This window comes from Muscardinus avellanarius, assembly GCF_963383645.1.
Source record: "Muscardinus avellanarius genome assembly, chromosome: 11".
Classification (NCBI taxonomy): Eukaryota; Metazoa; Chordata; class Mammalia; order Rodentia; family Gliridae; genus Muscardinus; species Muscardinus avellanarius.
This window is the reverse complement of record NC_137797.1, coordinates 109,564,223-109,581,592: the sequence shown is the minus strand read 5'-3', so window position 1 is coordinate 109,581,592 and position 17,370 is coordinate 109,564,223. Positions and strand designations below refer to the sequence as shown.

The window sequence follows — 17,370 nt, the reverse complement described above, 5'->3', positions numbered from 1 at the left end:
CAACAACAACAACAACAACAACAACAACAACAACAACGACAACGACGTATGCTGTGCAAAGATGTGAGGTGCAAGCCTCCTCTTGCCCATCTCTGAGAAGTTCAGAAGAGCTAGATTCTTGCTTTTGTGGTATGCTGATATTCGTGCTACAAAACTGCCATAAAAACCATTTTTCTATTATACCAGACTCCCCCGCTTGGGGAGTCTGAAGGTGCCTTACAGGTGGCTGAAAAGTAGCCAAATCATCATCATCATCATCATCATCATCATCATCATCATCATCATCAATCATCCTGGGCTTGTGATCTGAATATACGTACATATGAATCCTGGGTCTCACATATTTATTCTGTGATTTTAAAAGAAAAGTGATTTCTCTCTTAAGCCTCAGTTTCTTCTTCTGTAAGACAGAGCTGTAAATAAAATACCTGCACCAGACTTAGCAAAAAGATGGAAGAGTCTGGGAGAGTCTGTAATATGTACAGCAAATACAAAACGTTGTGAGAGCTTTCTCTTCATGCCAGGCAATACAACATCTAGGAACAGAAGAAAAAGATGGCGTCCTTGTTCAGTGCTGATTTTGTGCCATCCACATCAGCGCTTTCCTAGGCTGGGGGCTTCCTCAGAGCCCTGAAGTGCAGTGGGTTTCAGAAAATGAGAAGCAAGGCCTCCCAGGATGAGACCTAAGATATAAGGCCCAGGTGAACTGGTTAAATAGCTGCCCTGAGTCTGTTCTCAAGACCTGTCAGCACAGAAGATACTGCTTTGCACCTGGGAGGAAGGAAGCTGGAGAAAGATGGGAATCGTGGCTCCTAATACACACCAAGGGCTACCATGACACTCTGACCTGGTCATCGGTGGTACAGATAAGTGTCCAGCAGAGGTGGGATCGGATCTCAGATGGACAGCAATCTCCGTGAGGTTCTCAGTCCATCAATGGTCTTAGAATGCCTCTTTTGTATGTCCTAAGTTGGTCTGCCATTAATTTGACACCCATTTCTCTAATAGATTATTAATTGCTTTATGGTAAAAATGTCTTTCTCTTCTTGAGAACCGACTAGCCCTCTGTCTGTGGCCCTGAACACTAGAAGAAAGGCCGCTATCTCTTCCCTTCAGATCTTCATGAGTCGGAAGCCCAGCAACAGTTGTTGATGTAGTGCTAGTTAAGAAATCGGGAGCAACCTGGCCTTCATGCTCAGGGAAAAGTCAATGTCCTGTTGATTTCTGGTGTTAGTGGCCTCAGTAAACTCGGGCTCAGTTGGATAGCCCCACTTTGGAGAGTCTTTAGTATCTCTGCTGTGATATGTATTCACATTTATATTTTAAAATAGGCTGGTATATCCGCATATTTTGATAGGTGTTTGATAATTCAGCAAGTCTGTGACTTTATTTTTTTATATTTTATTTTTTGCGGGTCTGGGGATGGAACCCAGGGGCATTTGACCTCCAAGCTACACCCCCTGCCCTATTTTTTTTCTTCATTTTGAAACAGGCTTTTACTAAGTCGCAGAGGGCCTCACTAAGTAGCTGAGGCTGTCTGCAAAACCCAATCTTCTGGTCTCAGCTTCCCGAATGCTGGGATGACAAGTGTGCACCACCATGCCTGGTTTTGTGACTTTATTTTGTTTTGCTTTTTGAAGCAAAAATGTTCAAATTCTTAATTTCCATGTGTTTTCTTTCTCCCCCAACCAAACAAATCACTTTGAGGAACTTTGAAAGTAGTCTAGCCTAAAGAAAATGATCCTAAAAGACTTATAATACATTTATAGAACTCACTGTGTGCTTCTTGAGATAAATAAAGAGCCTTTGGTTTTCAAACATGGAGAGCTCTGATGTGATTTTCCTGGCAGGAGGGGAGAAGCCTATTTCTGTACAGTAGATTTGACAAGGCCTAAGCACTGTACTATTGAGAAGTTAAAATACAGTCATTGGAAACAATCACAGGGAGTGAACCAGCATTTATAAATACTTTTCTTTGGGGAGCTTGTATCAGCTTTGCTTAATTCTACAAGTTCAGTTCTTGTATCTGTCTTGTTTGTGTGTTCCTAGCCTCTCATGTTTTGTGTTTAAGAATCATATAGCATTTAGTCATAGGATGTAATATTTTGCTCACTTCAATTCCCATTTCTCCTGTTAGCCCACCTCCATGACTCCACAGAATACTATGTGCTGGAAGTTTCCAGTGCTCACACAATGAGAGAGGTTTTTTTGTTTTTTGGTTTTTTGTTTTTCTCAGCACTGCCCAGTAAGATACATGTGTGACATAAATGTAAAGACATTTTATCTGTCTCAAGTGTAGACAGCTGTAAGAGCTCACCTGTCCACAGGCGTCAAGAAAGGACAGAGCTGCAGCAGCGGAGGACAGCTCAGCTGATATTTAAACTCGTGTGAATAAGGGGAGTTCTCACCTGACTAAGAATTCGGCCACATTTTCTCCCTATGTTTTCCACTAAATCAAAAATCGGAAAGTTCCAAGTATTTAACTGATCCATAATGGCGTCCAGGTTGTCCATGACCAGAGGTTCGGGAGCGAGAATTGGCTTGTCCTAAAATGGAAGTAAAATATTTTGATGACATGCAGATTTTTCACAAAATAATTCAATCGACAACTATGGTTATATGAAACAACTTGACTGCAAACTCCAGGGTTCAATTTTTCTTTTTCCTTTTTTTTTCGTTTTTTGTGATACTAGGAATTGAACTCAGAGGCTCAGATGTATACTACCTCTGATCTACACCCTCAGCCCAACTTTTAATTTTTTTTTTTTTAATTTTGAAACAGGGCCCATTAACTTGCTGAGGCTGTCCTTGAACCTGTGTTCCTCCTGTCTCAGCTTCCCAAGCACTGGGATTACAAGGATGAGTTACCACATCCAGCCTAGGGTGAATACATCAACACAGTTCCACGCTAGGAGTCTCCCACTCTTCAGTTTCCGCCTGCTCCAGCTTCAACTATGGTCCAGCAAAACACTAGCATTTCCTCCAAAATTTGATGCAGCTGCTTTAGAATCTCCTGCAAGATTTCCTCTAAAGATCCAAGAACTGGAGGATACTCTGAAATTATGTGTAAGCGTATCGCTTTCTCTACTTCTGTATGTTTTCTGAGATAAGTGTCCTTGTCTATTAATGGATCTTCAAAACAGAAATAGTGGAAAGGAGACCTTAGTCAGCCCTATTTGAATTGACTGAATCTTTATTTTAAGCCTCAGTGTTGGTCTTGGGCCCTCAGCCTCATCTTTATGTCACTGCTACTGTTGCCACTGTCTTCCTGATCAGAGGTGACGGCGCAGTGTCATCAGCATCAGTGCCATGTTGTCAGGGACATGCGGCGGATTCATGTGACCTGTGCTGCCCAGAAGCATGCCCTGTGTAAGTGCAGACACTTTGTATGTGGTTACAGCGAGGACAGACCTAGAGCACTTGGCCCCTCCCAACTAAAGGGAGGAGCAAGAAACACAAAGTGCTTTCTGTTCACCTGAAAAACTGATTGACAATGGACAACAGCAGGAACTGGTGGTAACATGACAGTCGAGTCTTTGCCACCATTTTCCCTCTCCCCCCAGTTAACTGACTCAAACATAAGCTCCCAGCCTCTTCAATGGCTCTTTAAAACCACAATAATTCATCGTCAAATGATCTTTTCATAAGGAGCAAGTGGTGACATAATCTTTCTTTTTTAATATATATAAAAAGAAAAATAAATATTGGCTCCCTTTTGAAATCAAGGAGTGGCTAAAGATGAAACAGCAGGTATCTTCAAGAGATCTCTTTATTTCTCTCTCTGTCCTTCTCTCTCTCTCTTCTTTCTTTATAAAACATTATTTAACCAAATGACATACTTCAACATATTTATACTGTCTGAATAGAATCATTGGTGAAGAGAAATAGTTATTCTTTTCATTATCAAATAAAAGAACCATGAAAATATAAGAAAGCCTGGCTAGAGAAAACCTGTGTTCATGCATATGGGAAGGGCTTCAACACATGTGGGATCCAGGTAACACACAGCTACAAATCTAATGACTCCAGGATCTACTTCTAAGCCGATCTCTGTGGGTAAAACCGGTTTCTTAAGCAGATAAACGAATCCGATGATATTGGGCTGTTTCTAAGCCAGTCTCTAAGGGAAGCCAGTTTCTCAAGTGGATGAGTGAGTCTGATGATATGGGGCTACCAGGAAGATGATGGCCTCCGCCGGCGCGTAGGTACCACCAGCCGATGCCTTCCTCAGTGGCTCTCTTGGGCCCTCAGCCTCCTCTTCGTTCTGTACAACGTCGCTGCTGTCACTGTTGTTATTGGTCTCATAATCAGAGGTAATTTGGGCAACGTCATCTGCAATTGAAAGTGAACAGCACACGGTGAGACCTGCGGTGGAAAGAGGGGTCTCCAAAACGCAAATCTTCCCAGAATGTAACAATGCCATACACAGTGGTGTTTAGGGAAATATCGCTTCCAAGTGCTTACACACCAAGACTAGGGGCTCCCTGGGTGGAAAAAAGCATGCATTTTTAAGCCAATGGAATAGATAGAGATTATGATCTGTGCTTTTACAATCACGTCTATGTTCCAAGTGTTTCGCATGGTGTGAGGTAGGGGTTCCAACCCCCATCGGATTGCTTCAATATCTTGGTTGAAAATAAATAATCATGTAGGTGTGGGGTCTAATGTTGTGACTTCTGGTTGATTCCATTTGATCTATTTGCTGATCTTTGGACTAGTACCACACTGTCTTGATTACTGTAGCTGACACCTTGAAGTCGGGTAGTGTATTCTCTCTAATTTTATTCTCCTTTGTCAAGACTGTTTTAGATAGTCTTGTTATAGGTCCTTATACATATGCTAACTGAATTTTCTTAAGTTACATGTAAAGAATGGCTCCCTATGTAGCCTATGCCAATCAGAAATATTTTATAGGATTATCTCAAGGATGCATCTTTCTTCTGATTATCTCATACAACTGTTTTTATAACAAAATTAAAATACAGTATGAAAATAGAATCCACAAAGTTCAAACTCAGAATATTTAGATCAAACAGAGAAGCCACATTCAAGGGCTATTTATCTATCTTTCCTTCCTTCCTTCCTTCCTTCCTTCCTTCCTTCCTTCCTTCCTTCCTTTTCTTTTCTTTCTCTATTTAATGGGCCTGGGGATGGAACCCAGGGGCATTTGACCTCTGAGCTACACCCCCTGCCCTATTTTTTATTCTTTGTTTTTTGAAACAGGGTCTCACTAAGTTTTGGAGGGCCTCACTAAGTAGCTGAGGCTGTCCACGAACCACAATCCTCTGGTCTCAGCCTCCCTCCCAAATGTTGAGATTACAAGCGTGCACCACCATGCCTGGCTAAGGGCCATTTTTAATAGATCACAATTATTCTCCTTATCTCGTCAGCCCCAGTAGTATCCAAGTAAGGTTGAAGATACACACAAGGGGATATTCTGAGTCTTCCTACCGCTACCCTCTCAGATGAGCCTTCCTCAAAGAATTATCCTTTGGTTTCCCCTTGCCAGTGTCCCTTGCCATTTGAATACTGCTACAGCACAATATTCTCATAGAAAAAGCCTCTCAGTCAGTATACACTGAGCATCTACCAAGACATGCTGGGGCAGATAACTGATGATCATTGGGTGGATCTATCACCCTAAAACAAATAGTTCTTACACATCTTCTATCCTGCCTGCTTTCAGGACTATATCAATAAAAAAAATACTATAGTAGGAGCAATAAACACTACTTATAATGACCTAGATCCTGTGAGCTAATAAGTGCTTACATGCCTTAAGTAATATAGTTTTTACAACAGTCCTCTGCAGCAGGTTACTGTTATTCTAATACTCTGTAGATGAAGGAACTAAGGTAGAGGCAGATTTAGATTATAGTCTAGTACGTAGGAGAGTCAGGGTGTAGACCCTGCTGTACTCCCTGAGTCCTTAACCTCCCACAACCACAACAGCACCTTGAAGGAAAATGGCGCCAGGTTTCACTGATATAATCAGGGTCCTTCCTCAGGGCTTGCAATGGTCCTCTCAGTGCCCTAAAATAGCTGACCCTGCATTGTACAAAGCAGTAAAATAAAATGGCATTTCTAAATAGTTTTATATACTATGCAAGACAGCCTTTCATTTTAAAAAAGAGTGTACATCTGTGTACAAATACATGGGACCATTTTGGGGTTGCTTAGAACCAAAACTTTTACCATGATCGACACTAGGTAGTAGAGTTATTGACGGTTTTGATTTTCTTATCAAATTCACAAAATAAAAAATTAAAAATATATAGATAGAAAAATAAGAAGTAAAATCATTTTCATTTTGGGGAAAAGACCCACAAGTGATGAGTTACCTGCTCTGCTTGGTGTCCCAGTGGTCACATGACTTCTCTCCAATGGGCCATCGGCAGGATCCCCTCGGGAATATGGCCGGCCACAGCTGAAAAGCATCAGAAATGTTGTGAGTACGTCCTTCTCTTTTCAATAACTCCAAAGCACACACCATCACTGTGTAGGTTAATGATGGGGATAACTGGGTTGAGGACATAGCTCAGTGGTTAGCACTCGCCTCGCATGTGCAAGGCCTGGCTTCCATCCTCAGTACCCCAAACATGGCAGAAAATTAAAGCTGGACACCCTTAAAGAAATAGTTTTTCCTCCTGCCTATTTGTCACGTGGAAACATTTGGCTCATACATGGACACTGATAGGCAATATACTGCTTTCTCTTTTGTTAGAGAATGAACATCAGGAGTTAGAAACTTCATTTGACCCCTTGCTCTTCCTCCACAGTCTAGACCCCAGTCGAGTTGAAAATCCTGGTAAAATTTTGTTACATAATTTGGAAAAGACTGGGGTTGGGCTGCTACCTTTTATAGAAGTAATCAGGGAAATGCCATGTCTATTTGGCCTCAAATCTCTTCTTCCCCAATACTTTTTTTTTAACTCACTTAAAAGTCTTATTATTAGATTCATGTCATTGTAAGTCCAAAGAGATCTTTAAGAAGGGCAGCATGTGTTAAAATAAAATAATTTTTCATTTTGTTTTTATGCACAACAGTAAAAATGAATGGTTGTTTACAGTGTGTGTAGTCACTTCTCAAGGCCCTAAAGAAATGGGCAATGTGGGGAACGTTCTGGAGATGAGTGACTGTGTGCAAGGCCTGGGTATGATGTTGGCTGGTAAAAAATGGGCCCATGATGCCCTATGGGCGCCCAAGGACGTCGAAGTTTCTTGTGGGAGCGGCAGCCCTTAAACAGGGGTTTGGGAAAGGAAGGATTTCTTTTTTCTCTCAACAACTTGTGTGCTTTATACATTAAAAGTAACCCCACATTGGCCTGGCAAAGTCCCAGACTGGGTCTTTTCTCTTTTTTTCTTGTTTAGACACTTCAGGATTCGATTTTAATTCTGCATTGTACGGAAGGATTCTTCTGCCTAATATTACAAAGAGTCTCTGAGGATTTTTTGTGTCTGCTATTTAACTACAGATTACCCATTTTAAAATGAAATCAAATGAGCGATAGTTTATTATTTAATAACTCAAACATCTAGTAATTTTTCTCAATTGTGTATATATATGTAGTAGAAGCATTTTCTAGCTAGAGTATATTTTTATATTAAATAAAGTGACTTAAATTTTTTCCCTCTCTCCCTCCTTCCTTCCCTCCCTTCCTTCTTTCTTTCTTTGGATTAAACCCAGGGGCATTCTGTTTCCAACCTATACCCCCAGCCTTTAAATTTTTAAATTTTGAAACAAGATCTTTTTAGGTTGCTGAGGGACTGAAGCTGGCCTCCAACCTGTGATTTTCTACATCAGCCTCCCAAGTACTGGGATTATAGATATGCACTACCACACCTCTTTACATACCTTATTTTGAATAACAAAATCCTATCATTTTCCTTTTGGGAGTCAAAAGAAAATAACAGAGAAAAAGAAAAAAAGAAAGTCCAAGAAACTCTTGGGCTTCCATTCTCGGATGAATATGGGTAGGAAAGCTTAAAGATTTTTCACTGCAAAATAATACCAAAAAGGTCTATTTAAATTAGTGGTTCAAGTATACCAGCTCTTGTGCCAAAAAAATAACTGGTTACATAGACATTATAGCAGCCAAGAGACTGGGATTTGATGCCAAACCCTTCGAGTTCAGCAGGGGAAACCACAATAATTAGCTGTGTGTTTCTGGAGCACTGTGTACTACATGGGTGGCTGCCTTCAAGGGGGTAATAAAACCTGGTTCAAATTATAGATTTATGAAACCCAAACAAATAAAACACACACTATTGGACTTATAAACACTGCCGAACAAGTAGACAGTGAAATCCCTTTGTTTTCTCTGAAACCTCTTTTATAAAAATCCCGTTACATTATTCCTGCCAAGACCCCAAAGAAATAGATGATGAGGAGAAAAGCCGCGTGAATGGTTGATATTTCTGAGCACCTCCCTCCTTTATTGAAGCAGTTTATTTCCCACAAGTCTGGAGTCCAGAGGGGGTGAGCTCCCGAGGAGAGCTGGACACTGATGTGCTCCAAGCAGGTCCCTCTGCTGGAATTCATCCCAGCCCAGGGCTCGGCCCACAGACAACCAACACTCCATCGGGGTGTTCCGCCTAACATTAGGACCCTGGATGACTGCAGGTGTAAACCAAGGAATTGGCTCTGTGGTCACGTCAACACAGAAAACACAGACAAAACAATAGCCAAAATGTCTTCTGTTAGCAGAACTTCTTTGAGATTATAATACGGTGAAAGATGCTGTAAATATCTAAAAGGGAAATACAATACGTCTTCTATACTCTTTACGACAGAACAGGCCTTTGTGTAAGGATGGCAGATGGGGAAAAGACTATCCCACAGAAATTCAATTTAAAAAGCCAACCTAAAAAGGGTGGACTATGTTTTAAACTCTGGCCTTGGTCAAAGAAACTGATTTCCCATTAAAAATATGTGTAACTAGGAAGGAGGTAAAAATAAGCATTATTATAACATAGAAGACATCCATGTCACTAACAGAGTTTAGATTTGTTCCCTGGTATCCCACGTGCTAAAAAAGTGGTCCCAGCCTGTGGGCCACTGGGAGTGGTGGGACCTTTGGGGTAGGGCTCAGTGGGAGGAAGTTGGGGTGTGCATTGCAAGGGGATATGGGACCCAGGCCCCTTCTCTCTCCATCTTTGCTTCCCGGGCACCTGGAGAGGAGCGGTTTCTTCTTCCACCATGATGTACTACTGCCTGGTAAAGGCCCAAAAGCAATAAGACCAACTATTTCAGGCTGAAACTCCTGAGATTGTGAGCCCCAATGACCCTACCCTCTATCAAGTTGGATTATCTTGGGTATTTTGTCAGAAAACTGACTATGACACAGTTTATAAGCAAAGGGTTTAAATCTTGTGAAGCTCAGTATCCATTGCTGGTTGTGTGTTTCTGTGTGTGTGTGTGTGTGTGTGTGTGTGTGTGTGTGTGTTAGTTTTTAGGGATTGAACCCAAGGGCATTCTACCTCTGAGCTACATCCCAGCCCTATTTTATTTTATTTTATTTCATTTTGAAACAGGATCTCACAACATTTTAGATAGCCTGGCCTATTTGTTGAGACTGGCTTGTAAACCTGCTATCCTCCTGTCTCAGCCTCCCAAGTGCTAGGATTATAAGTGTATGCTACCATGTCTGGCTAGTTGCTAGTTTTTAAAACCAATGTGTCGAAAAATCTAGGTCTTTAAAAAATTGTTGATACCAGAAAACCAAGACAACAATAAGTTACTAATTTATTCAAATAGCTATACTCATTAGCCTTAGCAAAGAAATGCCATCTTATGGGAAGCATAATGTATACACTTTGTAATTCTGTTCAACTCGATATAAAAGCATAAACAATTTCCTAATTGGACTATTTGAGTTTAGCTATAGTGTAGAACATATTATTTATAATTTTTTAGTGCTAGGAATTAAATTGAGGCATGCTCTATCTCCAAGCTATCCCCTCAGCCTTTTTAATTTTTATTTTGAAACAAGGCCTCACTTAAATGGCTGAGGTTGTCCTTGAATCTGTAATCCTCCTGTCTCAGTCTCCCATGGACCAAAAATTACAGAGGTACGCCATCACACTTGGCCTTAAATATATATTTTATGCATTCTCCACCAACAACCAGACAATATAGCAACTAATTTTTTGTATTGTTTCCAAAGATTAGCTGCATGAACTGTATGGAGTCCGATATTTCTATTAATAAAAAAAACACCAGAAAATTAAGTTTCTAACATAGCCTATAAATTCAGATTATGTTATCCTACACTTTCTTGTAAACCTTTCTGGCAGGCCTGCACCTAGCAGTGTGGACAGGTGCTAAGTGTTCCTGGGTGGGAAACCATTATTGGCTTTAACAGTGAACTCCAGGGAAAGCTCTAGAATCCTTACCTGCTGCACACGATGGGTGGAGTCAGGATCCGAGGGGACAGGTCAGGAGCACTCTGAGTACAAGTCAAGGTCCTGTGACAGCTCGCCCCTTGTTGGGCTGTTGTGTCTGCAGATTCTAGAAATTTCACTGCGGAAATTTTGCTGACAGGGCTGCTGGATGGAGACCCTTGCAGAGGTGAGGGGCAGGGTGAAGAAAGAGGTGAAATTTTGGTGAGGGAACCTGCAAAAAAGGACAGCTAATAAGTCACTTCACACCTGTCTTTGAAATGCAAATGTTTCTCTCTTATGCTTTACCCTCCCTGTTCCTGTAAACTCAGTAACAACCTCTGGCTCCTTTCCCTGAGCTGGTCCCCTCTGCAAGCTGCCGTCTGGAGGAGACAGAGTCTGTGGCTGGGGTGTCTCCTCCGCAGCAGGAAAGAAGACTAATGCGTCACCCTGAGACCTTGAGTGCAGCAAAGCCTTGGGCTTCTGCAGAGACTCTTAGCCTCACAAGTACTAGGATTACAAGCATATGCCAACATGCCCGGCTTATCCGATATTTTAATTCTGTCTTAAGAATAACTCTCAAAGACTCCCCATAAGTTTGGAAATGTATTCACATATAATATTTATTTGCATTGACCTATATTTTCAAAATCTTCTTCTTCTTTTTTTTTTTTTTTTGGTGTGGTATTGGAGATGGAACCCAGGGGCATTCTTCCTCCAAGCTACGTTCCTAGCCCTATTTTTTATTCTTGATTTTGAAACAGGGTCTCTCTGAGTTGTAAAAAATCTCACTAAGTAGCTGAGGCTGCCCACGAACCATGATCCTCCTGTCTCGGCCTCCCAAATTCTGGGATTACCAGTGTGCGCCACCGCACCCGGCTCATTGGTGAATTCTTAAGCTGCTAAAGAGAAGATTAAGAAATGAAGCCAAAAGCCACTGAACACCTAGTGAATGCTTTGCACGGTGCTGAGAAGTGGGAACTTGGGAGTTTGTTTGTCTAAGAAGAACAGTGTCAGAGCAAACACCCCAGGCTCTCTATCTGGATTCTCAGAGAAGGGCAGCTCAGTTACAGGGTCTAACAAAATCACCCTAGTTAAATAAGGTAATCCACCCCCAATGATTTCACTTTCCTACCTATAACAGTATTGTTCTTTATTCTCACATGCAAAGTCCTTAGAGTTGATGTGAATGAAGCATTTCCTCAAACTCATATTAATATCATATTCCTAAAGAGTAGTTTTCATTTCACCTTAAAAATAAGAGTGAAGTGTTTAAGCTGGCACTCTGGAGGTGAGCGTTAGTGGTGACCCTGATTTCCTCCTCCTCCAAAACTCTGCAAATAGGAAAGCTGATAGAGCAGCCTTGAAAGATTCTATAACATCACATAAAGCAAAATTTAAATAATAAAGAGTGGATACTTCATTTCTTAGAAGAGCCAGACTAAGGCCGTCTCAGGGCAGGGCACCCTCAGGACACTCTGAGTGCGTTTCTTCCCCGCAGGCCACTGACCTGGTCGGTTTGGCTTTTTGGCCTTCACGTGGTTAGCTGCGGAAACAGCGTAAGATGAGGTGAAGGATCTGCTCTTGGTGAGGGACATCATCACCGGGCTATTCCAGGAATCAGAATTAACAGCGCTGGAGCGATGGAAATTAAACAGAAATGAAGAAATCCTTCATTCATTATCGGAGACATCTTGCCAAAATAAACAGTCATTTTTATGACAAAACTGCCCATCTGAGTGTTGGTCTAGACTCACATTTATGACAAGTTCAATTCCTAATGACAAAATAGGTTACCTGAGCTCATCTGTTCATGCAGAACTAGCTCAGCCTGCATCTCGTGTGCGGGTTAATGAAAGAGATTCATAAAAATCAAACCCATTCCCCTCTACATCTATAATCAGGTTCCTGAGAGATTTTGAAGAGCCATCCAGACTCACTGGCTAAGGGGTAGGTGTGCTTCCACAAGGAACTAAGGCAATCCAGTTACTCTGATGCACTTTGCTAATTGATTTTTCTTGGTGAATCTATACTCAAAATAATCCAATGCTAATAAAGCCAAATCCAGTATTTTATTGCAGTGTTTTCTGATTAAAGAAAGGTTATTTATAGTAGGCCTTTCACCGATAATTTTTACTAACTGGTAATATCCTAGTCGAGTTCGCTGGGGACAGATCAGTGACCAGCCTGAACTCCAACACACTGGTAACATCGACTAGAACAAAGGCAAAGGAGTGTGGTTTTACCAGCGTGCCCTTCCTCTACCTAGACCGCTTCTGAAAGTAAATATATGGGGGTTGGGCTAGAGAATGTTACATCAGCCCTGGAATGAAAGGGATATAAACTCTGAAGGCAGTCCAAGTCACAATTTCTTGGCAATATATTGCTCCAAATCTCACCTGTTAAATCTGAAACAGAATTCATCAGAATTGAGGAGAGAAAAATCATTCCGGAACCTGTGTTGGCCACCTTGGGTGGCTCCGAGGGAAGAATGTCTGACCAATGTTTTGCTGGCACATGTGTTCTTTGAAACTCTAGTAAATCTGTTTCTGAGTAAAATCTGTGATCTGCAGTGACTGTCCTTTGACAACCTGCCGCTTGGCCAGCTTTAGACTGGCACCGTCAGCAGGATGCGCCTGGTCTGTCTTGGTGGCTCATTGTAAATATACCTGAATTTTGCGGAATTGGAGGGCCAGGGATATATGGAAATTGTCATCTAGGCTACATACTTAATGGAATATAATGTGGAGGGGTTCCAGAACCAAAATGGCGCCCAGAGTTGGAGCAACATTATGCATGTATTCCTTAGAAGCCGTACATTAAATCCAAGCCAGAACAGGTGCTGGACACAGGGGATGGACCAGCCGTCTCAGCTATCTCCAAGGAGAAGGTATGGAACATGTACTCTAACACAATGCTTAATAAATCAGAAAACACGTGGCATCTGTGATGTATGTCTAATGGCCAGACACTTAGGTTACATCTCCTTTGCCCTCTCTCGCTCTTTTATTTGGAGAGGTTTTCTTCCACAATTAATTCAAGTATTTAAAAAACTTCATCTTTTCTATCTCTAGTAGCAATTTTCCATGTGTCTCCTTTGTGATATACGTGGTAAATTGCTACTAGATGTCACAGGTATATCACCAAGCTACTAGATATCACAAAGGCGACGCTTGATATGAGAAATGAACGTCCCAGCGCAATTAACAAAAGCACACGACCTATTTCTTTCATGTCCTGAGAAATCTCATTCTGAGCATTTCATGAGTGCATAGATTTGTGAATAATACCATCAAAGGAAATTTGCAGTGTGAGGCAGGTAACTAACCAACTATTTCCTCTCGGTGCTAGGTTTTTCATCTTATTTTGCTGGATTGATTGATAAGATATTTTATGAAGAAATTTCATGTACTGTAAACCTTAAATTTTTCATAGTGTATTATATAATGAACATATTTATTCTTTTATGTCGATTTTAATTTTAATTTTTTGGTACTGGGGCTTGAACCCAGGGGTATTTTATCTCCAATCTTCAACCCAAGCTCTTTTTAGTTTTTCCTTTGAGACACAGTCTTGCTAAGTTACTGAGGCTGGGCTCAAACCCCTGTGATCCTCCTGTCTCAGTTTTCCAAGTACTGGGATTATAGGTATACACCAGTGCAACTGGCTATAGGTAGACTATTTTTTTTTTTTTGTGCAGGTCTGAGGATGAAACCCAGGGACATTCAACCTCCGAGCTATAACCCCTGCCCTATTTTTTATTCTTTATTTTGAAACTCACTGAGCTGCAGAGGACCTCACTAAGTAGCTGAGGCTGTCCGTGAACCGTGATCCTCTGGTCTCAGCTTCCGGAATGCTGGTAGTATAAGCGTGTGCCACCACGCCTTGCTTATATGTAGACTTTTAAAGAGTAAAACCTTAACATCATTTTTAATAGCTCAACAGATATATTGTAAAGGCTAGCTCAAAAACTATTACTTGGGAATAGTAAAACAAAACGAAAAAAACTAACGTTTCCCAAATAAACACATTTAAAATAAGCTCATCTTGAAAAGTTTATAAAGTCCAACAGTAGATACCTTTCATGTATAGAGTGTACTGAAACCAAGATAAATAAAATCCTAGTCATATCTATCTCATTTGATATATTAATTTGTTATATCATGACTAAAATGAAATAAATCTATATTTGGAGTTTACAGGTACTATAAGTGTATATTTTATATACTGCTTTGTGAGATCATAGTTTTCAGTTTTCCTCAATTCTCATTTCATTTTTCCCATTTAGATCTCATAAATAGTTCAGAATCTGGATTCTGGAGACAGCACCATCTTCGAGAAACCTTTGTTTCTCTCACACTGACACAGAAAGGAAAGCTGGGCATGGGCCTGTTCTGGAAGGTCTCAACGCCACTCACAAACATGCATTTTATACCTTCCATCCTCTCTGTAACAACTCCTAAGTCCTGCAGGTCTTACTGGGTATAGTGTCTCTAAGTCCCCAGCTCCTCTTTTGCCTAAGGCACTAAGGCAGGAGTCAGTTCCCAGGCCCACGCAGAAGGATTCAGAGTGTGCTGCAGTCAGCACTTCCCAAGCCCCTTTTAATCCTCTATCTGCAGTAACACACAGTTTCCTTTTCCGACTGACTCCTGAGAGTGGCTGTGGACAGCCAGGAAGGCCAGTGGCCACTTCGAACGCGCATGTCTGCGGGGCCCGGATGCTTCTGACTCAGCCCGGGGTCCTCACTCCCAGATGTCTGAAATCTCCCAGGAGGAAGCTGTCCAGCTGCATGTCTACAAGACATCGGCGGTGGACAGATTTTACTTTGTACTCCTCAGTCTTCTTGTTCTTTTGACCGTGCTCATCCTCACAGAGCCCTTACAAAAGGACAGACGTGGGAAGGAAGAAATAAAGCCAAAAAAGGAAGCAACTTCAGGTCTAAACCTCAAGTGGGTTTTGAAAACCATGGGCAGTGTGAACAATCGTTTCCCTCCAGGAATAGGATTTCAACGGTAATTTTTAAGCAAGGATCCAATGTAGTTGTACTTAATGGTGATACTTATAAGTATTAAAAAGCCATTTACTTATAAGTGGTTTTTGCTTAAAAGACTAAATTCTCTTCAGAATGAGTCCAATGTCTTCATAATGGTGAAAAATTTCTATCATTTTCAGATTTTTATACCAGGCCTTTTCACAGTATGGTTGGTTAGACAGTGGGAAAAAGTAATCCCAGGAAAGACATCTACGAATATTTTTAGCAGAAGCAAACGAGTGGGATATGCTATTTCTTATCTTATTTGCAAATATTTGAGTCTGGTCTGAGTATTTGTTTTGTAAGGCAGAATGACAGGATCCTTGAGAGTTAAGCTCATAACATTTCTTGGAACCTTCTGCCTTGTGATAACTTCAATTTCAGTTCCAGTATCATTTAATTGACTCAGAGAAGCACAGGGCAAAGGAGATTTGGCCAGAAGCAACAAAGAATAGCAGAAATAAAGACAGCACTGGAGGAAGCAGGAGGCATCCTACAGAAAGAAAACCAGGAAGCGTTAACTAGACGAGAATAGCAAACTTAGCGAGGCGCTTTAGCAAAATCAGAAGTAATCGGATACACTGAGAACATAGTTCCTTTTCTTAAGCAATATTGAACTTTCAAGCTGTTAACCACCATGGGTTAGCATTTATTGGTATCCACATTGACAATAGTCAATGTTTGTAAAAAAATAATTCCCAGTCATTTTTCCATTCTAACTTTTAGGTGATATTCCTGACATGTAGTTGCTTCAAAAGACTCCAGGTCGCGTGATGGAGTGGGACTGAGCTGAAAGGGGAGCAGGGCCGCTGTGTGCGCTTCTGACTTTACAGGTTGACTGCAACAAGCAGTGGTGCAGGAGGAAGCAATTAAACGTTGTTAATCAAGAAAGGAAGAAGAGACAGCAGTCATGGGATTCTTATGTCCTGGAAGGTTGCCGCTTCTCTGCCAGGCTCAGCACGGTACTTGATTTATACTAGAGGCCAGATTAGAAGGAAATTACTTCTGATACTGCAATCACGTAATTCTACAAAGATATGCATATTTTTCTTCATTAGGTCATTAATAAAACTGATAATGCCTCCAAGTCATAAAACCGGAGAGCAAATGTTCTCACAGTTATGGAATTTATAGAAAGTACATGCTTTCCTTCATTTTTTCTTTTTTCAGTACAGGGGGGACTGAACCCAAGGGCAATCTACCTTTGATCTATACACCTAGCCCTATTTTGTATTCCTTATTTTTTCTGAAATAGAGTTTCACTAAGTTGCAGAGGGCCTCATTAAGTAGCTAAGGCTGGCCGAGAACCTGTGATCCTCCTGACTCAGTCTCCCAGTACGGGGATTACAAGTGTGCGCAACCACACCTGGCTTTGCTTTCCTTCTAAATAGAAATACAAAAACAAACAAACAAACACAATAGCTTCCTTTAAAAGCCCTTTATATTTTATTAAACTTTCTTTCTATATCTTGTGTGTGTGTGTGTGTGTGTGTGTGTGTGTGTGTGTGTGTGTGTGTGTGTGTGGTATGGAAACCCTTCTACCTCTGGGCTACACTCCCAGACCTATTTTATATTTTTATTTGGAAACAGGGTCTCTTAAGCCAGCGAGGCTGGCTTTGAACCAGCGAGATCCTCCTGTCTCCGCCTCCCAAGCGCGGTGATTATAAGCATGTGCCACCACACCCGGCTCTCTTTCTATATCTTATTTTATTTATTTCATTTAGCTTTGGTAATTCTGGCTTTTAAGTCATTTTTATAACTTGGATTCTGAATTTTCCCCCAAAGGCCTATCTGTTAAAAGTGTCTGCCCCCAACTCATACCACTATTAGGAAATGGTAGAACCTGGTAATAAAAGGTTAGGTCACTGTGGGTGTGCTGCTGAAAGGGTTATGGAGTTCCCACCTCTTCTCTCTCTGTCTCTGTCTCTCTCTCTCTCTGCTTCTTGGCTGTCATGAGG

At 41.2% G+C, this 17,370-nt stretch overlaps 1 protein-coding gene across 1 annotated transcript in view; it reads right to left on the bottom strand.

The window, feature by feature from the left end:
- PDE3A (phosphodiesterase 3A) overlaps nt 1–17,370 on the bottom strand; it is a gene marked incomplete at its 3' end in the record, with an annotated part of 264,961 nt that overhangs the window by 26,670 nt on the left and 220,921 nt on the right. The window contains exons 5-9 of the mRNA XM_080706218.1: nt 11,891–12,015; nt 10,396–10,615; nt 6,342–6,427; nt 4,175–4,332; nt 2,409–2,546 (exon numbers count right to left, since the gene is read on the bottom strand). Of these exons, the coding sequence (XP_080562344.1) occupies nt 2,409–2,546; nt 4,175–4,332; nt 6,342–6,427; nt 10,396–10,615; nt 11,891–12,015 (727 nt within the window). The remainder of the gene's footprint in view (nt 1–2,408; nt 2,547–4,174; nt 4,333–6,341; nt 6,428–10,395; nt 10,616–11,890; nt 12,016–17,370) is intronic.